At 39.7% G+C, this 25,214-nt stretch overlaps 1 protein-coding gene across 1 annotated transcript in view; it reads right to left on the bottom strand.

Moving 5' to 3' along the window:
* Nucleotides 1-3,338, bottom strand: part of LOC124283911 (sperm receptor for egg jelly-like) — a 31,292-nt gene extending 27,954 nt beyond the window's left edge. The window contains exon 1 of the mRNA XM_046719945.1: nucleotides 3,294-3,338. Coding sequence (XP_046575901.1) covers nucleotides 3,294-3,332 — 39 coding nt within the window. The 5' untranslated portion in view covers nucleotides 3,333-3,338. The remainder of the gene's footprint in view (nucleotides 1-3,293) is intronic.
* Between the last annotated feature and the right edge of the window lie 21,876 nt (nucleotides 3,339-25,214).

Raw genomic sequence — 25,214 nt, 5'->3', positions numbered from 1 at the left:
GAATGCTATCAAGAATGGTGGATTGGGGCGAGATGAATGCTATCAAGCATGGTGGATTGAGGTGAGATGAATGCTATCAAGCATGGTGGATTGGGGCGAGATGAATGCTATCAAGAATGGTGGATTGGGGCGAGATGAATGCTATCAAGAATGGTGGATTGAGATGAATGCTATCAAGAATGGTGGATTGAGGCGAGATGAATGCTATCAAGCATGGTGGATTGAGGCGAGATGAATGCTATCAAGAATGGTGGATTGAGGCGAGATGAATGCTATCAAGAATGGTGGATTGGGGGGAGATGAATGCTATCAATAATGGTGGATTGGGGCGAGATGAATGCTATCAAGAATGGTGGATTGGGGCGAGATGAATGCTATCAAGCATGGTGGATTGGGGCGAGATGAATGCTATCAAGCATGGTGGATTGGGGCGAGATGAATGCTATCAAGAATGGTGGATTGAGGCGAGATGAATGCTATCAAGAATGGTGGATTGGGGCAGAGATGAATGCTATCAAGAATGGTGGATTGCTATCAAGAATGGTGAGAGAGATGAATGCTATCAAGAATGGTGGATTGAGGCGAGATGAATGCTATCAAGAATGGTGGATTGGGCGAGATGAATGCTATCAAGAATGGTGGATTGAGGCGAGATGAATGCTATCAATCAAGAATGGTGGATTGAGGCGAGATGAATGCTATCAAGAATGGTGGATTGGGGGGAGATGAATGCTATCAATAGTGGTGGATTGGGGTGAGATGAATGCTATCAAGAATGGTGGATTGGGGCGAGATGAATGCTATCAAACATGGTGGATTGGGGCGAGATGAATGCTATCAAGAATGGTGGATTGAGGCGAGATGAATGCTATCAAGAATGGTGGATTGAGGCGAGATGAATGCTATCAAGAATGGTGGATTGGGGCGAGATGAATGCTATCAAGAATGGTGGATTGAGGGAGAGATGAATGCTATCAAGAATGGTGGATTGGGGCGAGATGAATGCTATCAAGAATGGTGGATTGGGGCGAGATGAATGCTATCAAGAATGGTGGATTGGGGCGAGATGAATGCTATCAAGAATGGTGGATTGAGGCGAGATGAATGCTATCAAGAATGGTGGATTGAGGCAAGATGAATGCTATCAAGAATGGTGGATTGGGGCGAGATGAATGCTATCAAGAATGGTGGATTGAGGGAGAGATGAATGCTATGAATGCAAGAATGGTGGATTGAGGCGAGATGAAAGCTATAGAGATGAATGAATGCTATCAAGAATGGTGGATTGAGGCGAGATGAATGCTATCAAGAATGGTGGATTGAGGCGAGATGAATGCTATCAAGAATGGTGGTGGATTGAGGCGAGAGATGAATGCTATCAAGAATGGTGGATTGAGGCGAGATGAATGCTATCAAGAATGGTGGATTGGGGCGAGATGAAATGCTATCAGAGCTATCAAGCATGGTGGATTGGGGAGAGATGAATGCTATCAAGAATGGTGGATTGAGGCGAGATGAATGCTATCAAGAATGGTGGATTGAGGCGAGATGAATGCTATCAAGCATGGTGGATTGGGCGAGATGAATGCTATCAAGCATGGTGGATTGAGGCGAGATGAATGCTATCAAGAATGGTGGATTGAGGCGAGATGAATGCTATCAAGCATGGTGGATTGGGGCGAGATGAATGCTATCAAGAATGGTGGATTGGGGCGAGATGAATGCTATCAAGAATGGTGGATTGAGGAGAGATGAATGCTATCAAGAATGGTGGATTGAGGAGAGATGAATAGCATCAAGCATGCTGGATTGAGTGAGTGAGTTTAGATTTACGCCGCACTCAGCAATATTCCAAGTATATGGCGGCGGTCAGTAAATAATCGAGTCTGACCAGATGATCCAGTGATCGACATCCGGCATCGATCTGATGGGAACCGATGACATGTGTCAACCAAGTCAGGGAGCTGACCACCCGATCCCGTTAGTCGCCTCTTACGACAAGCATGGGTTACTGAAGATCAATATTCTAACCCGGACCTTCACGGGTAGTCAAGCATGGCGGTTTTAGGAGAGATTAATACTTTCAAACATGGTGGTCTAAGGTGAAATGAAACACTCAAAAGCATGACGGTTAAATTCGTGATGAGTACATATTCCGCATGCTAGGTTGAGGCTAGATGAGTACCATCCGGCATGATTGATTGATTGATGAGCATGAGGCGATGACTACTATGGAGCATGGTTGTTTGAAGCGAAATTAAAACATTCAAAGCATGACTATTGTTTGAGCATCGATCTACGCAAAACATTCAAAGCATGACTATTGATTGAGCATCGATCTATGCAATTGGAATACGATGACACGGCCGCTTGGGTGCAACAGGACACGATAAATTATGTGGTCGAAAACATAGATAGTTATCACCCTTACTCTAGTTAAATTAGAGTGAGTGAGTGAGTGAGTTTAGTTTTACGCCGCACTCAGCAATATTCCAGCTATATGGCGGCGGTCTGTAAATAATCGAGTCTGGTCCAGACAATCCAGTGATCAACAGCATGAGCATCGATCTGCGCAATTGGCAACCGATGACATGTGTCAACCAAGTCAGCGAGCCTGACCACCCGATCCCGTTAGTCGCCTTTACGACAAGCATAGTCGCCTTTTATGACAAGAATGGGTTGCTGAAGACCTATTCTACCCCGGATCTTCACGGGTCAGTTAAATTAGAAGATCTTTGATTGGTTAATAGTCAATTCAGATTCTATAGTCTCCGTTTACCCCGTTACAACGGTTAGTTTGGATGACCTTGACAGTTTCAGACCTTTGACATTTGGTGAATTCGACTTTCATCACGAAGAGTTCTTTTCGTCATTATTTGTAGAATGTGCAATGTTTCACCTACAAGAGTTATATCCCTTTGAATAATCCATCGACAATGTCTGCGACAACACTCATGGAGTCCCATGCCGCGTCACGAATAGAAGAGGAAGGCAAGAAACCTGTCCAAGAAACCTCAAATAAAGCACACACACCCTCCCCCCCTCCAACACACACAATGAAAACCCCCCGAAAAACAAAAAAATAACCCCCAAAACAAAAAAACAAACAAACAAAAACCAACGAAAGGGTAATTACTACGTTGTACAGCTATTTGCCAGGGAGTATGGAATGGCCGGATGAAATAAGGATTCAGATGGAATGAAGTACTGATTCATCCACACTGACTGGCAGTTAGGCGTGTAACTAATGATTCCACCTTTCGCCAATCAAGTGAATTATATTCCACGTTTACCTGTAGCAATATCCGTGTCCTCGTCATTGTTCCCGACATTGAGGATCGGCCGATAAGATAAGAACCACACAACACTGGACGGAATGTGGTCCAGTATCGCGGCCGCTGTTTTCTTTGTACCATGTCATTATGTTTGTTTGCTTTTGGAACAGACAATACAGTGATCGACGGCATGTGCATCGATCTACGCAGTTGGGATACGATGACATGTGTCAGCCTTTGAAAACCTTAAGCTTCATCTCACAACCTTTCTCTACAAACAGTTCTATATCAATGGACTTCGATAATGCCTTATTGGTTGTTAGTGCTATGAGCATACCTGCTGTATAATGAACACATTATTATTATAATGTTTTTACAGATTAAAGATAGTATGCAGCAGAGAGTGTTCGGGTGATCCTGGCACAGTCAGGCTGGTAAGGCTCATCATCAGCTCAGGGCCCTCGCCCCCTCTACACGCAGCCCAGACAGCGAATGGGACTTCACCCAGGAAACGCTGCCTAGCCGAACCCACCAAGAACTTTCCGGAGAACATTTCGACATTTCATATTGATATTTCCTTTAAGAATCACATTTTGGCGGTTGCGAGTGGGAAGTGACTGGTCTTGGGCTGCAAAAAGAAAGCCCTCACTTTCATATTTAATACCAGCCGACTTCATCCAGATGAAGGAGTCAGTTGGATTGCTATTCTGTTCCACACACTGCATGTACACACGATGCAATGGTTTCTCAGAAAGCTTTTCCACAAATGACCGACCCTGGGCAGACTTGGTGAAGGACTTCACCTGGTTTACTCCCATCACTGTACCGTCCAGCAGATTGTCCAACAATCTTGGCACTCTTAAAATAGCTGTGGAATTCCTAGCTTTCATTATTAATCTTGCATATTTTTGTATTGATTTTTCTCCAGCTTTTCTATCCTTGAGAGTCTATACTGGAATAGAAGCCTGCCTTTTCCCTTGCAGTGTACAACAGTACTTAGTACCATAATTGCAGAGAGGCATTGCGACTCTCCACAACCAAATATAAATATGTTTTACGTTCTTAAGCTTACCGACCACAGCATCCTCCGTCACTATTAATACACTGTGAATGTGGGTTTGAAATTCTCCATTCGGTGGGGGTTAAAGCGCCCGCTCGTCACCCTTAAGACCCGGATACAATTCATCACATGGATACAATGTGTGGAACCCATTTTTAGTGTCCCCCTCCCCCCCCACCGTGATATTGCTGGAATATTGCTAAAAGCAGCGTGGAACTAAACTCACTCACTCACTCCATGTAAACCTGCCCGCCATCCTAGTACTCTTCACTGTTTTGTTTTTTAAAAATATTTTAGTTTGTTTTGGTTTTTTCTGTTTTTGTGTGTATTTTGTTTTGTTTTTATTGTATTTTTTATGGTTAATTAGTTAATTTATTTTTATTTATTTATATATCTATTTTAATTGGGGCACCGCGACAATGTTCATTCTAAGATTCTATGATAGACATGCGACCGTATGGAGATTTGGTCTTCTTGCGTTATAGGGGCGGTGGGGTAGCCTAGTGGTTAAAGCGTTGGCTCGTCACGCCGAAGACCCGGGTTCGAATCCCCACATGGGTACAATGTGTGAAGCCCATTTCTGGCGTCCCCCGCCGTGATGTTGCTGGAATATTGCTAAAAGCGGCGTAAAACCAAACTCAGTCAGTCAGTCTTGCGTTATATAAGAAACCTTTCGACCGCAAAGAGGCATACATACTACCCATCAAAAGTTTAGACTCACTTAAAACATTCACTATATGTAATGTATGTATATATGGTTACAACGAAGTTGAATGTCTCCACTAACTTGGGGGAAACAACTGCAAACCTTATGCAGATTTATTGCACGAGGATCATGCATCAAACTGCTGAAAAATATATACAAATATCGTGCATGTGAACAGCTGCGTTTTGGTGTAAAGTTTAGATAAGAATTCACCATCATTTATTGAACGCATGACATTAATCTTTTCAACGTTATGAATTTGTTTTACAATACATCAGTTCATGTATAAACAGCATCTTCAACCAGTATGGAATATTTTGCAAAATTCAGCTTAGAACAGTTGCCTCAAGTAAGTGGCTACATGTACACTAGTGAGTCTAAACTTTTGATGGGTAGTATAGTCCATTAATGCTATTGACAACACCACCACCACCACCACCACACACACCCCGGCGCAAACCTCTCTCCTCTCCCCGGTTATCTATCACCTTTCAGTGCTCGCGTTGGCCACTTGGTGCCAATTAACTTATGAACTGAAATTCTACACATACTCTTTCCAGCAGCAAATATGATACCCTGATACTGTCCAGTCTGTAACCTATTGAACTGTTAGTTGTGCTAATTGGTAGCAACGGAAACCGGAAAACCTTCATTAACAGAGAAATGATGAACTACCGTAAACTACGTGGATGTTTTCGTGGGGATGCTAGATATGACTTCTGTCCATCTTTATCACAGAGTGATCAAATACTATCGACTATTGGGCGTGTTCCACTACTGCTTGTTAGTGCGATTTTGTCAGGATTTGTTTGTCTTGTGAGTTCACCTTAACGAACAACTGGACACTTTCATCCGGGGTATATGCTTGAATCCGTAGGCGTGATCTTCTCTCAGGTCACAAGTAGCAGAACTTCTTTTCTGTGAAGAGTGGCTGTATTCGGTTCTTGGGCAATACCTCCAACGTAGATTCGGCCGTCACACTACCAGACCAATGGAGCAGTGTAACAGCCCACCTTTAGGAAAGAATGTTTTAGAATATTTAGTTGAGTCAGTATGTATGATCAACACAATCATTCTCCTTTTGGTCATCCGCATGACGCCCTCACTCAAGGGGTTCTCGGGAGTTTTGTTACTGAACGAACAGGTAGCCTGTTTAATACATCAAGTGTCTGGTGTGATGTTTCTGTATGCGAGGGCAACGGCGCCAGGCAGTACCTTTAATGAAACAGCACAAGTTCTCAGGGAATCATCTCATTCTGTAAGCCTTTGTCTGTTGTTTGTGATCAACCTCAACTTGTATTTGGCTGTCTGCAAAGGAACAACCTACAAAACATTGGTCACATGGAAAAGAGTTGCAGTCATCGTCACCATAACTTGGATACTGTGCATTGTTTGGGGCCTTGTACCTTTGTTCTATGATTTTTTTGTTCTGGACTGTACATCTCTCCATTTAGTATCCAAGCCTGCTGCTGTAACAGGATGGAGGGCTGTTGGGTACCTCCTTCAAGGTGGTTTTATAATAATAGGCAGCATAGTGATACTGCTGAAATTACGCTATCACAGGAAAAGAGTGCAGCCAGATTACACAGTGCGAGCCATGTCTGACACGCAGAAAAAAATGAAATTGATGAGACTGGCATTTGTAGCAGTCATGTTTCAAGCTATAGCATTTACGTTTATACAAGTTTCTTTCATTTCTCCTAAATCCGGACGACTGTTTGCTGTTTTGCGAAAGTGTATGCCTATCATATTTTTAATGGACAAACTCTACAGTTGTTTCCGATTGTGTTTCTATCTGTTTCTGTACAAACCGATGTGGGAGGCCACCAAATCCCTCCTGCGCTGTTGTAGGGTGAACGTGAACCCGAGAATCGTTAACGTTGTTCCACAGAAAGTGGACAACGGGATAACTCATCCCACAGAGGACACACCCAACAACGTGATAACGTCATTCCCATCCACAGGGACACAGCCAAGTAACTTCATAACGTCAACCCATCCCACAGAGGACACGCCCATCAACGTAATAACGTCATTCCCATCCACAGGGACACACTCAAGTAACTTCATAACGTCAACCCATCTCACAGAGGACACACCCAACAACGTGGTAACGTCATTCCCATCCACAGGGACACAGCCAAGTAACTTCATAACGTCAACCCATCCCACAGAGGACACACCCATCAACGTAATAACGTCATTCCATCCACAGGGACACACCCAAGTAACTTCATAACGTCAACCCATCCCACAGAGGACACCCCCATCAACGTGATAACGTCATTCCCATCCACAGGGACACACCCAAGTAACTTCATAACGTCAACCCATCTCACAGAGGACACATCCAACAACGTGGTAACGTCATTCCCATCCACAGGGACACAGCCAAGTAACTTCATAACGTCAACCCATCCCACAGAGGACACACCCATCAACGTGATAACGTCATTCCATCCACAGGGACACACCCAAGTAACTTCATAACGTCAACCCATCCCACAGAGGACACACCCATCAACGTGATAACGTCATTCCCATCCACAGGGACACACCCAAGTAACTTCATAACGTCAACTCGTCCCACAGACGTCTACAGATCCTACACCTGTACACCCAACAATGGAATAACGTCAATCATTTCCACACATAGCACATCAAACAACGCCTTGACGTTAGTCCAACCCATAGAGGACTTACATGGACCATACATCATGATACCTGCAGACCAATCGACGGCAAGTTACAAGACCATACAACTGGCGGTTTAATTTGCTTTACGTCAGATTAACCAAGGTGAGATAAAAGAATTAGTCATTTTGTAGAAACTTTGACAGAAAACTGTAGCACAGCAAATATATTTTCTCTATTGCACATTTGCTGATTATTTTGTAATGAGAAAACCAGCTGAGTATTTTACTGTTATGTTGCTGCATCTTTTACTCAAATTGCCGATAACTCACTAAAATCAGTGGACCTTTCAAGTTTTGTTTTTACCATAGTTCACTGTTTGATAAACTGTATGTTACTGTCGAACCTTGCTGTGTCGATTTCGGTTTTTGGGAGGATGGTGGTATGTCTGTATACATCATTCAGCCTTTTCAGAGGAATACTTGTAACCCACGTACCACATCGGGGTACGTGGTTAGTGGATTTGAAGTGGTTACATGTTAGTAAAACCGTTTGGAGACCTACAATTGTATACAAAAACGTATGAACTGTTGTTCATGAAAACTGAATGAGAATACATTTGGAACTGGGACTGTGATTTTAAGTATACATATCAGTATCGCAGTCTGTGACATATAGTTGATAGAAGACTTGGACAATGCGTTTGTTAGTCATTTCTTACATTTGTTTAAAAATGTGATTCGTCAACTTTTAACCAATCTTCAAACATCCTCACGTAGGTTGGTAATAATAACTAGAATATTTACGGCTTACATTCTAATGAAAGAACATGTATCATACATATTGAGATATATGTTTCGATTTTGAGTTTCTGAGTTTCTGTATGTGCTGAATTGTAGATTAAATTGGAAAATGAAAAAAGAAAAGAAAAGAAATGTATGATATCATCAATCATTTATTCAATAGAAAGGCCATTGGCCCACGTAGAATGCATTTCAAACATACTTCGTTTTTGATACATTTTATGTGACTTTACATTTAAAGCAGTAATTGTCTCTGTAAAAGAGCTTCCTTAATTAGCATAGCATAATTGTTTAGTATAAATGAAAAACAGACACCCAATAAATTTATATCTTTCTCAACAGTGACATTTGTGCCATAATAAAGAGGGAGATATTTTCATTTTATGTTTTCGTATGAGGGGCATATAAGGAGGAAATGGTACTCATCTTCAACTGCCTGTAATTCACACACTTGACAGATCCTTTCTTCATGCAGCAACCCTTCCCATCTTCCCGTGTTGATTCGTAGCTGTAATTCGGGTAAACGTAATAGAAATACTAATCTTCTTAATTCTTTATTTTTAAGAGTTGATAGATAAACCTCTATATTATTGGAAAAACAGCTTCAGTTTTATGGCCCCGATGACAAATGTGACATTACATAGCACATTTATGTTACTGATGAGGAGTTGTGTATATTTTTATTCAAGACATTAGCAAAAGTTACGACTTAAGACGATTGTTTTGAGAATAATGTTCGTGAACAGCGTTGTACGTAGGTGTGTAGTTTCTTTTGTTCGTCAGCATATTTTAATGTATTCATCAGTCTGTTTTACACCAAACCAACCTCTGTATCGTGCCTTTGGTGATTTTAATGTCATTTTTGTATAAAGTCTTAGAAGTGGAAATTACGGGTAAGATGCTGAATGCAGAATCCATAGTAGAAGTCGATGTGTGAGAACACGTGTTTTCAATATAGAACACCTTTAATGGATAACAACTTCTTTTTATTCGTGAGTGCGACGTTTCGATACAGATTCTTGTACCGTTGTCAAGCATAATGGAACAAGAAGAAGGGGGAAGTGTATATATACTGGAAGTAACAATGTAACAAAGAAAACAACATAATTAACATAATAGGCTAGGCAGAAAGCTGATGAAGCCAGAGAGTAGACAAAGGACAGGCGTAGAAGCCAATGATGTACAAATAATAATGAGATGTTTATACAGCAGAGTTATATACTTCTTCATGTTCCATTATGCTTGACAACGGTACCAGATTCTGTATCGAAACGTCGCACTCGCATGCCACTCAGAGAAGTCATCACGTGTTTTCAGTTCTGAATATTTCCTAATGCATGGAAGTTTGATGCAGGGAAAGTTGTTTTGCCTTGACTGTACGATGTGTAAAAAAATGATTTAAAAATTACATTCTGGGAGAAATAAATGTACGCCATTTCAGCATAACTCTTGGAGTTTTGGTTATTTTGATGCACACCAATGACCGACTTATTGTTTAAAAAGGGTGGGGTTGTATGTAAAGAAGTATGCTATATCCCGTTTATAAAGTATGTCCGTTATGTGTCGTTGCCAAGTCTGCATCAACACCAATGGTTGAGACACACGATGCTGAATTTGTACACCACTTTTAACACCACGACTGTTCTTGATGCCTTGCGTCATATCGTACAGATGACGATATTGTCCTGTCAACGATTAAACAGTGATACAGGAAAACACCACAAATAATGCTGTTATCTTTTTGCATCGATAATGTCATAACATCAAATAATGCACAGTTACTTTTCTGAAAATGTTTTTTCTCCAGTAGTATACATATATTGTTTTAAACTTATAGCTATTAACAATTACAGTATCTGAAAATGTTGGAAAGCGCACGTACAATCTCGGAAGCATGCCCACACGATCGATCGGGAAAATAAACAACAATTAAACAACGATACAGGAAAACACCACAAATAATGCTGTTATCTTTTTGCATCGATAATGTCATAACATCAAATAATGCACAGTTACTTTTCTCCAGTAGTATACATATATTGTTTTAAACTTACAGCTATTAACAATTACAGTATCTGAAAATGTTGGAAAGCGCACGTACAATCTCGGAAGCATGCCCACACGATCGATCGGGAAAATAAACAACAATTAAACAACGATACAGGAAAACACCACAAATAATGCTGTTATCTTTTTGCATCGATAATGTCATAACATCAAATAATGCACAGTTACTTTTCTCCAGTAGTATACATATACTACCCATCAAAAGTTTAGACTCACTTGAAGATCTCACTATATGTTATGTATATATATATGGTTACATAGAAGATGAATTTCTCCACTAACTTGGGGGAACCAACTGCAAACCTTATGCAGATGAATTGCATGAGGATTATACTTCAAATTGCTGAAAAGCATGTGCAAATATCGTGCATGTGAACAGCTGTGTTTTGGTGTAAGGTTTTGTTAAAAATTCTACAATTTCCACTGAGATTCATAATTTATTGAACTCTTGACAATAATCTTTACAACATTACGAATTTGTTTTACAATACATCAGTTCATGTGTAAACTGTACCTTTAAACAGTATGGAATATTTTGCAAATTCTAGTTTAGAACAGTTGACTGAAGTAAGTGGCTACATTAACACTAGTGAGTCTAAACTTTTGATGGGTAGTATATATTGTTTTAAACTTATAGCTATTAACAATTACAGTATCTGAAAATGTTGGAAAGCGCACGTACAATCTCGGAAGCATGCCCACAAGATCGATCGGGAAAACCTTCAATTGGAAGCACGTGAGCCATTATGCAAACAAACGCATGTGTTTATTGGAATCTCTCATAGTTCATAGCTCTATCCTTATTGAAAAACTAAAATGAGGCAACACAATTATGTTAGCTATGTTCTTTATAATGCCAAAATGACGATACATATATTTCCCCGATATTTTATACAATCAGAAAATGCCATAAGCAATTTAAATACCCGGATCCTTCGCACATAGCATTCATCGAGAAGGGGAGGTGTGTTCTTTGAGGTATTTTTTCTTTTGCACATTTACTGATTATTTTGTAATGATAAAACCAGCTGAGTATTTAACTGTTATGTTTCTGCCTATTTTAGTCAAATTGCCGATAACTAACTAAAATTAGTGAACATTTCAAGTTTTGTTCTTGCCATAGTTTACTGTGTGATATGTTGTATGTTACTGTCGAACCTTGCTGTGTCAAGGTTTTCATTAGAATACTTGTAATCTTGTATTCAATGTTGCCACATCGGGGTGCGTGGGTAGATGGTTTAAAGTGGTTAAATGTTAGTAAAAACGCTTGGATACAATTGTATACAAAAACGTATGAACTGTTGTACATGAAACCTGAATGAGAATACATTTGGAATTGGAACTGTGATTTTAAGTTTTTAATCAGTATTGCATTCTGTGACATATAGTTGATAGAAGACTTGGACAATGCGTTTGTTAGTCATTTCTTACATTTGTTAAAAATGCGATTCGTCTTCTTTTAACGAATCTTCAAACATCCTCACGTAGGTTCGTAATAGTAACGAGAATATTTACATTCTAATGAAAAACTATGTATCATACATGAACATAGAGATTTTTCTGGGTTACATCTTCTTTGTATTCTTGAGTACAACGTTTCAGGGCTTGTTCTGGCCCCATCATCAGGTAAAACTGAACAGTAACTGTTAACTCTGGCCGTGACGTCACAATGCGCAGTAGTTGGAACAGTGAAACAAATGCACGAGCGATGCGTGATGAGCGTTAACTTAGACTACCGTAGAAACCAACCCTTCTAGGTTTTACAACCCTTCTTGTTCTAGGGTTTCAGTAGTTAATGTGCATACCCGTTGTAATACAAACCAATAATAGCGGTTTTGAAACTATGATCAATAATAGCGATTTGAAACTATGATCGTTTGTTAAACAACTTTGATCCTAAGTTGAGAATGAAATTCTGAGATTTAAATGTTCAATTGGCAAGGTAAAAGTCTGAGGATTCGCAATCTTAATTTCACTTTATTTCATTTACATTTTTGTTTAAAGTGAAATTAAACTTACAGCTATTAACGATTACAGTATTTGAAATTGTTGGAAAGCGCACGTACAATCTCGAAAGCATGTCCACAAGATCGTTCGGGAAAACCTTCAATTGGAAGCACGAGGGACACTATGCAAACAAACACATGTGTTTATTTGAATCTCTCATGGTTCATAGCTCTATCCTTATTGAAAATTTCAAATGAGGCAACACAATTATGTTAGCTATGTTCTTTATAATGCCAAAATGACGATACATATATTTTCCCGATACTTTATAGAATCAGAAAATGCCATAACGAATATAATTTGAGATACCGGATCCTTCGTACATAACATTCATCGAAAGGGGGACGTGTCTTGTTTGAGGTTACGGAAAGGGGCGAGTGGTGACGAATAAGCAATCTGGTGTTTCCAAATATACTGAACAGCAAAAGAAACGCAAGTTTCGAAAAAATGAAATCTCATAAAAGTAAGCGTTCATGTTTATTGAACGTTCATGGTAAAGTGGGGCGGTTGGGTAGCCTAATGGTTAAAGCGTTGGCTCGTCACGCCGATGACCCGGGTTCGATTCCCCACATGGGCACAATATGTGAAGCCCATTTCTGGTGTCCCCCGCCGTGATGTTGCTTGAATATTGCTAAAAGCGGCGTAAAACCAAACTCAGTCAGTCAGTCAGTCAGTCAGTCATGGTAAAGTGACGTAATGCACTCAGAAGAGATGATGTCATGCAATTTGGCGTTCATACGAAACATTCGAACAAACACACCCACAGTGCAGCAAAACCATACTTTTAGCACGTGCATCCACGGTTCTGGATGGAAAGCACTCTGAGGTATCCTTTATAAAGGTTTGTGTAAAAAAAACAGTTCAGTGTTGACAGTAGGAGGTGTACACGCCACACAAATGATGCCTAGACTAACGACTGAGCAGAGGGGAATGGCCACTGGAAAGTTGCACGGAGGTGGCTCTGTAGCCACTGTAGCTAGATAATTGGGCTGGCATCTTACCACCATTACACGACTTGCTCAAAATCGTCAGCAAACCGGGGTTGCTGCTGATCGTTCCCGTACCGAACTCGGTTCGGTTCATCCGGGTCACTCATCTAAGGAACCTAACTCAAGCAGCAAGAGTAACAGCAGCCTTAGTTCATGGGTCAAGGGGAGCAGTGTCCAGCGATACGATTAGGCGTCGTCTTCGGACTGCTGGAATCCACTGCCGACGGCCATATGTGGGACCAATTGTGCCACGTCAACAACGCCAGCGACGTTTACAGCCCTCACACAGCAAGGGTGTCGATGGATCTGGCTCAAAACAACATTAACGTTCTTCCATGGTCGTCTCTTTCCCCGGATATGGCTCCCATTGAACATTCTGGGACAACATAGGACGAGGTAGGATTGCTGCAGGTAGACAGCCACTCACACTTGCACAGTTGCAACAGAGATTGGTGGTTGAGTAGAACCACTTGCCTCAGGCATTCTTTCAGACTCTAGTGAACTCAATGAGGAGACGTTGCAAGCTCAAGGTGGCTATACGCGCTACTAAAGATACTTTCACTTTTCGTGTTCAGGAGTATCTCCATTTGTAACATGTGTTATATTTGGGATTACACTTTCTTAGTAAAGTACAAATTCTAGTACTTTTTGAGTTGAGCCCCTTCCGGGATTCGAACTCACACCCTCAGAGTCAGGCACCCAATCGCCAGCACACAAAGTCAGCCGCCTAACCCACTCACCTACCGCGACTTCCACAAGGTTAGGCGGCTGACTTTTCCACCAGTTTTGTGGAAGTCGCGGTAGCTGAGTGGGTTAGGCGGCTGACTTTGACAAATAGATATGAAACACGTCGAGTGAAAAGGCCATCAAATAGCCTCTCTGTACAACCAGGCATTTAGAAACTGTCCCATCCAAAACGTTCCGAGCAGTCACAGTTGTCATGAACATGTGGGGCGGTGGGGTTGCCTAGTGGTTGAAGCGTTCGTTCGTCACGCCGAAGACCCTGGTTCGATTCCCCACATGGGTACAATATGTGAAACCCATATCTAAACTCACTCACTCATGTACATGTGCACATAAAGGGAAAGTTCAAATAAACTCACGGGCGAAAGAAACGTCACCTCGTTTTTAACATGTCACAAAAGCAAACTCAGATTTTGGAAATTTAACAATCATATGTGAAAAATTAATGGATGATGAAAGTGTGAACTACAGATATGAATAATCACTTAGTGTACGATAAAAGATAAAAAAAATCATTTTGGTCACGTTTCTCTCGCCCACAAAACATTAGACGTTTGCTGTCGACTAAACACCCAATACTGGCCTCGCATTTTTCAATTCGACCATTTGACTCATTATCTGGGAGAATGCATTATTGTTGATGCTTTCCAAGGACAACACCTCTGCCACACATTTGACGGAAACCGTTTCTGTGTGGCTGTCTACAACAAAACAAAACGGAACAGAACAGAAGGTTTATTCACAAAATGAACAGACAGTGAACATTTGCTCTTAATAAGTTTCAGTGTACATTTGTTGAGAAACTTAAAAGAGGGGTAGACATGGGGTGTCTTGAATTTTTCAGCCTAACATAATGAGGGAATATAATGAGTGAGTTTAGTTTTACGCTGCACTCAGCAATATTCCAGCTACATGGCGGTGGTCTGTAAATAATCGAGTCTGTACCAGACAATCGAGTGATCAACACCATGAGCATCGATCTGCGCAATTGGGAACCGATGACATGTGTCAACCAAGTCAGCGAGCCTGACTACCCGATCCCGTTAGTCGCCTCTTACGACAAGAATGGGTTACTGAAGATCAATATTCTAACCCGGATCTTCACGGGTCGAGGGAATATGATCAACCATTAGCAGTTCAAGAAACTGCTCAGTACTCAGCATCTAATGAAATGATTTAGAATGTACAGGACACAATCCATGTTTATAAAAGGACACACAAGCAAATGATTATACTCTTCACAAATGATTATACTTATACAGCATTTCAATCACATAAAGGACAAGGTCTATTATCGATACAAATAGTTTGCCAAACGACCCGCTTCTATTTGGGAGTCTATGATTTGTAGGCTTTAATTATCCACCTTCGTAGATTCAGGAGTAACTTTAACAGATAGGATTCATCTTTCACATTTTCTTTAGACTGATAATATTCCCCCTTTTAAACATATTCAGTTGCGCTCATTAATGATTCTCGGAGTAGGTTTACATTGCTTCAAGCCAGTTTGCATTTGGAAGATGCATTATGATATCTCCTTCATGTCCATAATACTGGTATACCAGTATCCCTACCGCACACTCAAAGTCACAACGCTGGTATGCCTGATTTCAATAGTACAACAATGGGAACAATCAATACACTACCTGTACACTCAAAGTCAACGCTGGTATGCCAGATTTCAATAGTACAACAATGGGAACAATCAATACACTACCAAACACTCAAAGACAACGCTGGTATGCCTGATTTCAATAGTACAACAATGGGAACAATCAGTTCCCTATCGCACACTCAAAGTCAACGCTGGTATGCCTGATTTCAATAGTACAACAATGGGAACAATCAATACACTACTGCACACTCAAAGTCAACGCTGGTATGCCAGATTTCAATAGTACAACAATGGGAACAATCAATACACTACTGCACACTCAAAGTCAACGCTGGTATGCCTGATGTCAATAGTACAACAATGGGAACAATCAATACACTACCTGTACACTCAAAGTCAACGCTCGTATACCAGATTTCAATAGTACAACAATGGGAACAATCAGTTCACTACCGCAAACTCAAAGTCAACGCTGGTATGCCTGATTTCAATAGTACAACAATGTGAACAATCAATACACTACCTGTACACTCAAAGTCAACGCTGGTATGCCTGATTTCAATAGTACAACAATGGGAACAATCAATACACTACCTGTACACTCAAAGTCAACGCTGGTATGCCAGATTTCAATAGTGCAACAATGGGAACAATCAGTTCACTACCGCAAACTCAAAGTCAACGCTGGTATGCCTGATTTCAATAGTACAACAATGGGAACAATCAATACACTACTGCACACTCAAAGTCAACGCTGGTATGCCTGATTTCAATAGTACAACAATGGGAACAATCAGTTCCCTACCGCACACTCAGAGTCAACGCTGGCATGCCTGACTTCAATAGTACAACAATGGGAACAATCAATACACTACCAAACACTCAAAGTCAACGCTGGTATGCCAGATTTCAATAGTACAACAATGGGAACAATCAATACACTACTGCACACTCATAGTCAACGCTGGTATGCCTGATTTCAATAGAGCACGTTTGGGATACACTTTGGAGAAGGCTTCGTGGTCTTAGGTACCAACCTCAGAATTTGCAGGAACTTGGCGCTGCCTTGCAAGAGTAATGGCGCAGAATCCCCAACCACGTGTTCACAAGCATCAGGAAGTCGATGAGGAGACGGTGTTTGGCAGTGGTGAATGCGCGGGGCGGCCATACGGGATATTGAACTGAGAAATTTCGCATTTTTATTCTTGTGACTTGACATTCTGTATACCCATGTTTTGGAACGGCAGTGTAGCCTAATGGAACTGATTATGGCACTGTCAGTGTATCGAGTACATCACACAGATCTCAGCAATGAAATAATAACAATTTAACCATCTTACCATCTCTTGTTCTTTTATAGTGCCCTGAAGAAAGAATGTGAAGTTTCTTTTTTGACTCTTTATTTTATAAACTTGACAAAAAGCCAGACTTGCGTTTCTTATGCTGTTCAGTATAGTTTCCATTTGGCAAATAGATATGAAACACGTCGAGTGAAAAGGCCATCAAATAGCCTCTCTGTACAACCAGGTATTAGAAACTGTCCCATCCAAAACGTTCCAAACAGGCACATTTATCATGTACATGTTTCCAAGGCGTTCCGATTAACACCTTTACCTGTCGGTATCCCACACCTGGGATGGCGTGTCGTTACCTGAACTACGGTATACCCCTGTACTTCGGTCCTGACGATAAGGGATGAACGAGAGGTACAGTGTCAGTACCCGGGGGTCCTTGGAACTTTACAGTAGTTTCTCCAGCAAACACAAGACGATGATCTTCGTTCAACAGTTTTTATTAACACTGTGTTGCTGGTCAACCTACTCTATTGTCACTCTATAAGACTTCAGTCGCAAAGCTTCAGTCTTAAGCCAAATGCTGGTGCTTCAAGATAATTTCTCAGACGATTCCTAGTGACCAACATCAAGAGCAGGCCCGCACCAGACTCCCGTCTCTGAGCTTTGCTCCAGCTTAAACTGTGTTCCTACGTCACAGCCAACACCCTTTTCCATTTTTTCTATTGGTCAATAACCCATAACCTGACTATCTATTACTCTCCCCCACCTCTATTTCGTACCCCCACTACCATATTTGTAAAACCGTGAGGTGGATTCCAGAAATCTCAAAGTCTCTCTCCCCTAGCCATATATGGCTAGTAGAGTACCAAGAACTGGTAGCAAGGTCCCCGGCCACGTCGCTCCATCTTGATAGTGTAGTAGTTTTCCCCCTACCTAAGCTATGAGTCACCTCACCTTGCCCTCATCAGCTCTAACGACCTACTTTCATGTTTATTACCTTCGTTACTGACTTCCTACCTTACAACGTTATTAATCACTTCATATCTTAAATATATTATTAAATCCTCTCATAATTTGTATCTTCTCACCTCTTAATCACCTGTTATTAATAATGTTAATTGTATATCTATTATTGTAGCAAGTACAATAATCTCATGCCTATAACACATGTGCACAAAAAGGGAAAGTTCAAATATACTCACGGGCGAAAGAAACGTCACCTCGTTTTTTTAACATGTCACAAAACAACAAACTCAGATTTTGGAAATTTAACAATCATATGTGGAAATTAATGGATTTACAACATTCTCAATGATGAAAGGGTGAACTACAGATATGAATAACCACTTAGTGTACGACAAAAGATAAAAAATAATAATTTTGGTGACGTTTCTTTCGCCCACAAAACATAAGACGTTTGCTGTCCACTAAACTCCCAATACTGACCTCGTATTTTTCAATACGACCATTTGACTTATTCTCGGGGAGAATGAATTATTGTTGATGCTTTCCAAGGACAACACCTCTGCCACACATTTGACGGGAACCGTTTCTGTATGGCTGTCTACAACAAAACAAAACAGAACAGAACAGAAGGTTTATTCACAAAACTAACAGACAGTGAACATTTGCTCTTTACAAGTTTCAGTGTACATTTGTTGAAAAACTTAATAGAGGGGTAGACATGGGGTGTCTTTAATTTTTCAACCTAACATAATGAGGGAATATAATGAGTCAGTTTAGTTTTACGCCGCACTCAGCTATATTCCAGCTACATGGCGGTGGTCTGTAAATAATCGAGTCTGTACTAGACAATCCAGTGATCAACAGCATGAGCATCGATCTGCGCAATTGGGAACCGATGACATGTGTCAACCAAGTCAGCGAGCCTGACCACCCGATCCCGTTAGTCGCCTCTTACGACAAGAATGGGTTTCTGAAGATCAATATTCTAGCCCGGATCTTCACGGGTCGAGGGAATATGATCAACCTCAGTACTCTGCATGTAATAAAATGATTAAGAATGTACAGGACACAATCTTTGTTTATAAAAGGACACACAAGCAAATGATTATACTCGTCACATACAGCATTTCAATTACATAAAAGACAGGGTCTATTATCGATACAAATATTTTCCCAAACGACCCGCTTCTATTTGGGAGTCTATGATTTGTAGGCTTTAATTATCCACCTTCTTAGATTCAGGAGTAAATTTAACAGACAGGATTCATCTTTCACAATTTCTTTAGACTGATAATATTCCCCTTTCAAACATATTCAGTTGCGCTCATTAAGGATTCTCGGAGTAGGGTCAAATGCATCAGCGCTACTCTACATGATCTGAATAATACAACGATATAAACAATCAATACACTACGAAAGAGTCAAATTCAACAGCGCTTGTATGCATGATCTGAATAATACAACGATATAAACAATCAATACACTACGAAAGAGTCAAATTCAACAGCGCTTGTATGCATGATCTGAATAATACAACGATATAAACAATCAATACACTACGAAAGAGTCAAATTCAACAGCGCTTGTATGCATGATCTGAATAATACAACGATATAAACAATCAATACACTACGAAAGAGTCAAATTCAACAGCGCTTGTATGCATGATCTGAATAATACAACGATATAAACAATCAATACACTGCGAAAGAGTCAAATTCAACAGCGCTTGTATGCATGATCTGAATAATACAACGATATAAACAATCAATACACTACGAAAGAGTCAAATTCAACAGCGCTTGTATGCATGATCTGAATAATACAACGATATAAACAATCAATACACTACGAAAGAGTCAAATTCAACAGCGCTTGTATGCATGATCTGAATAATACAACGATATAAACAATCAATACACTACGAAAGAGTCAAATTCAACAGCGCTTGTATGCATGATCTGAATAATACAACGATATAAACAATCAATACACTACGAAAGAGTCAAATTCAACAGCGCTTGTATGCATGATCTGAATAATACAACGATATAAACAATCAATACACTACGAAAGAGTCAAATTCAACAGCGCTTGTATGCATGATCTGAATAATACAACTAAACAATCAATACGAAACGAGTCAAATTAAACAATCAATACACGATATAAACAATCAATACACTGCAAAAGAGTCAAATTCAACAGCGCTTGTATGCATGATCTGAATAATACAACGATATAAACAATCAATACACTACGAAAGAGTCAAATTCAACAGCGCTTGTATGCATGATCTGAATAATACAACGATATAAACAATCAATACACTACGAAAGAGTCAAATTCAACAGCGCTTGTATGCATGATCTGAATAATACAACGATATAAACAATCAATACACTACGAAAGAGTCAAATTCAACAGCGCTTGTATGCATGATCTGAATAATACAACGATATAAACAATCAATACACTACGAAAGAGTCAAATTCAACAGCGCTTGTATGCATGATCTGAATAATACAACGATATAAACAATCAATACACTACGAAAGAGTCAAATTCAACAGCGCTTGTATGCATGATCTGAATAATACAACGATATAAACAATCAATACACTACGAAAGAGTCAAATTCAACAGCGCTTGTATGCATGATCTGAATAATACAACGATATAAACAATCAATACACTACGAAAGAGTCAAATTCAACAGCGCTTGTATGCATGATCTGAATAATACAACGATATAAACAATCAATACACTACGAAAGAGTCAAATTCAACAGCGCTTGTATGCATGATCTGAATAATACAACGATATAAACAATCAATACACTACGAAAGAGTCAAATTCAACAGCGCTTGTATGCATGATCTGAATAATACAACGATATAAACAATCAATACACTACGAAAGAGTCAAATTCAACAGCGCTTGTATGCATGATCTGAATAATACAACGATATAAACAATCAATACACTACGAAAGAGTCAAATTCAACAGCGCTTGTATGCATGATCTGAATAATACAACGATATAAACAATCAATACACTACGAAAGAGTCAAATTCAACAGCGCTTGTATGCATGATCTGAATAATACAACGATATAAACAATCAATACACTACGAAAGAGTCAAATTCAACAGCGCTTGTATGCATGATCTGAATAATACAACGATATAAACAATCAATACACTACGAAAGAGTCAAATTCAACAGCGCTTGTATGCATGATGCATGATCTGAATAATACAACGATATAAACAATCAATACACTACGAAAGAGTCAAATTCAACAGCGCTTGTATGCATGATCTGAATAATACAACGATATAAACAATCAATACACTACGAAAGAGTCAAATTCAACAGCGCTTGTATGCATGATCTGAATAATACAACGATATAAACAATCAATACACTACGAAAGAGTCAAATTCAACAGCGCTTGTATGCAGGATCTGAATAATACAACGAAATAAACAATCAGTACACTGTAAAAGAGTCAAATTCAACAGCGCTTGCATGCATGATCTGAATAGTATAACTGTATCTGAATGGTACAAGCTTGTGAACGATCTCAGTAGCAGTACAATAAGTACACTAGCAATCTCATTCTGAGCATCGTCAGTATGCATGATCTCTTTAGTACAACAATGTGAACAATCATTACACTACTGCACACTCAAAGTCAACGCTGGTATACCTGATTTCAATAGTACAACAGTGTGAACAATCATTACACAACTGCACACTCAAAGTCTACGCTGGTATACTTGATTTCAATAGTACAACAGTGTGAACAATCATTACACAACTGCACACTCAAAGTCTACGCTGGTATACTTGATTTCAATAGTACAACAGTGTGAACAATCATTACACAACTGCACACGCAAAGTCTACGCTCGTATACCTGATTTCAATAGTACAACAATGTGAACAATCAATACACTACTGCACACTCAAAGTCTATGCTGGTATACCTGATTTCAATAGTACAACAATGTGAACAATCATTACACTACTGCACACTCAAAGTCTACGCTGGTATACCTGATTTCAATAGTACAACAGTGTGAACAATCAATACACAACTGCACACTCAAAGTCAACGCTCGTATACCTGATTTCAGTAGTACAACAGTGTGAACAATCAGTACACTACTGCACACTCAAAGTCAACGCTGGTATACCTGATTTCAGTAGTACAACAGTGTGAACAATCAATATATTACTGCACACTCAAAGCCAACGCTGGTATACCTGATTTCAATAGTACAATAATGTAAACAATGAATACACTACTGCACACTCAAAGTCTACGCTGGTATACCTGATTTCAATAGTACAACAGTGTGAACAATCAATACACTACAACACACTCAAAGTCAATGCTGGTATGCCTGATTTCAATAGTACAACAGTGTGAACAATCAATACACTACAACACACTCAAAGTCAATGCTGGTATGCCTGATTTCAATAGTACAACAGTGTGAACTATCAATACACTACAACACACTCAAAGTCAATGCTGGTATGCCTGATTTCAATAGTACAACAGTGTGGACTATCAATACACTACAACACACTCAAAGTCAATGCTGGTATGACTGATTTCAATAGTACAACAGTGTAAACTATCAATACACTACAACACACTCAAAGTCAATGCTGGTATGCCTGATTTCAATAGTACAACAATGCGAACAATCAATACACTACAACACACTCAAAGTCAATGCTGGTATGCCTGATTTCAATAGTACAACAGTGTGAATAATCAATACACTACAGTACACTCAAAGTCTACGCTGATATGCCTGATTTGAATAGTACAACAATGGGAACAAACTACAATCATTCTACGCACTATTTCAATAGCACACAATCAAAGTCTACGCTGGTATGCCTGATTTCAATAGTACAACAATGGGAACAATCATTACACTACAGCACACTCAAAGTCTACGCTGGTATACCTGATTTCAGTAGTACAACAATGGGAACAATCATTACACTACAGCACACTCACAGTCTACGCTGGTATACCTGATTTCAATAGTACAACAATGGGAACAATCAATACACAACTGCACACTCAAAGTCAACGCTGGTATGCCTGATTTCAATAGTTCAACAATGGGAACAATCATTACACTACAGCACACTCACAGTCTACGCTGGTATACCTGATTTCAGTAGTACAACAATGGGAACAATCAATACACAACTGCACACTCAAAGTCAACGCTGGTATGCCTGATTTCAATAGTTCAACAATGGGAACAATCATTACACTACAGCACACTCACAGTCTACGCTGGTGTGCCTGATTTCAGTAGTACAACAATGTGAACAATCAATACACAACTGCACACTCAAAGTCAACGCTGGTATGCCTGATTTCAATAGTTCAACAATGGGAACAATCATTACACTACAGCACACTCACAGTCTACGCTGGTGTGCCTGATTTCAATAGTACAACAGTGTGAACAATCAATACACAACTGCACACTCAAAGTCTACGCTGGTATGACTGATTTCAATAGTACAATAATGTGAACAATGAATACACTACCGCACACTCACAGTCAACGCTGGTATGCCTGATTTCAATAGTACAACAATGGGAACAATCATTACACTACAGCACACTCAAATTAACGATCGTCGGTAGACTTGGAGTGAAAGGCCTTAACTATAGATAGTGGTCTCGCACCCCCATTGTCTACACTTTCTTTACAAACAGTACCATATGAAATATCTCAAAATATTCAATATTTACCCAATTGGAATTGGGCCAGCATTTAGTCATTATTCTGTACCCTGACATACGGCTGAACAAACCTTGGACAAAACGTCTCTTCACTCATTTCGTACAATTGTTTTATGAGATGTGAATTTTCATAAAAACAAAACAACTCAACATCAATATCTATATATATATATCAATATCTGTACCAACATCTATATTGGGTAATATATAGCAAAGCGAAAGTATATATTACAGGTTTTAAAACAGACACTTATTATGTACTCATCTATACTGACAGGGGCGGTGGGGTAGCCTAATGGTTAAAGCGTTGGCTCGTCAAGCCGAAGACCCGGGTTCGAATCCCCACATGGGCACAATGTGTGAAGCCCATTTCTGGTGTCCCCCGCCGTGATGTTGCTCGAATATTGCTAAAAGCGGCGTAAAACCAAACTCAGTCAGTCAGTCTATACTGACAATATACAAACGCCTTCCTCAGTTCCGTAAATGTGTTCATATCATAACGTGGCTTTTTTTTCATTTTCAGATATACTGGACATTTCAGCATTAACGAAACCCTATATTTAAACTCAATAGAAATAATTCAAATTCATTCACCGTAATATATAAATGCTTATGTCTTTCGTTTTTCTCCTACTAAGCTATTTTGGGATAGGTTTGTTTTTGTTTTTGTGAAAATTTAAATCTCATAAACCAATTGTTCGAAATGAGTGAAGAAACGTTTTGTCCAAGGTTTGTTCAGCCGTATGTTACGGTATACAAAAGTGATAAAAATGCTTGATATCACTGGCCCAATTCCAAACATTATCTCATTCAGCTATTTGTATGCAGTTATCAGTATGTAAACATCAAACCACTTTAACCCATCTTCAGGCGCACCTTTATCCGTCAACATTGGATGTGCCGAATTACCCCTTCTATCCGTCTCATGTGATCACAATCCAGTTCACGCAAATTTCCTCTTTATTTAGTATCATTCATAATTGAGTTTCTCGAACTATATGTGACAAATTCTCGGTTGTCTCGAACTAATTTAGGGATGTCAAATGTCCAAGCTCAGCATAAACGTCCTCGCCATGACTTGAGTAATTAACATGAAACGACCGGTGTATGACATTGATAGCAAATGTTCCATAAATCCAATACAAGTTTTAATGCATACAAGCGACACAACCCTTACGTGTTTACGAGAAATATCTGCTAATGATAATTGTACAAATACCGCTGTTTCATGGACACGTGTTTATGAATCATAGGTAA

This window comes from Haliotis rubra, unplaced genomic scaffold (genome assembly GCF_003918875.1).
Source record: "Haliotis rubra isolate DU_JTF1 unplaced genomic scaffold, ASM391887v1 Scf324, whole genome shotgun sequence".
In the NCBI taxonomy this organism is placed as follows: Eukaryota; Metazoa; Mollusca; class Gastropoda; order Lepetellida; family Haliotidae; genus Haliotis; species Haliotis rubra.
The sequence above is the reverse complement of the archived record's forward strand: the minus strand, read 5'-3'. Positions and strand labels throughout refer to the sequence as shown.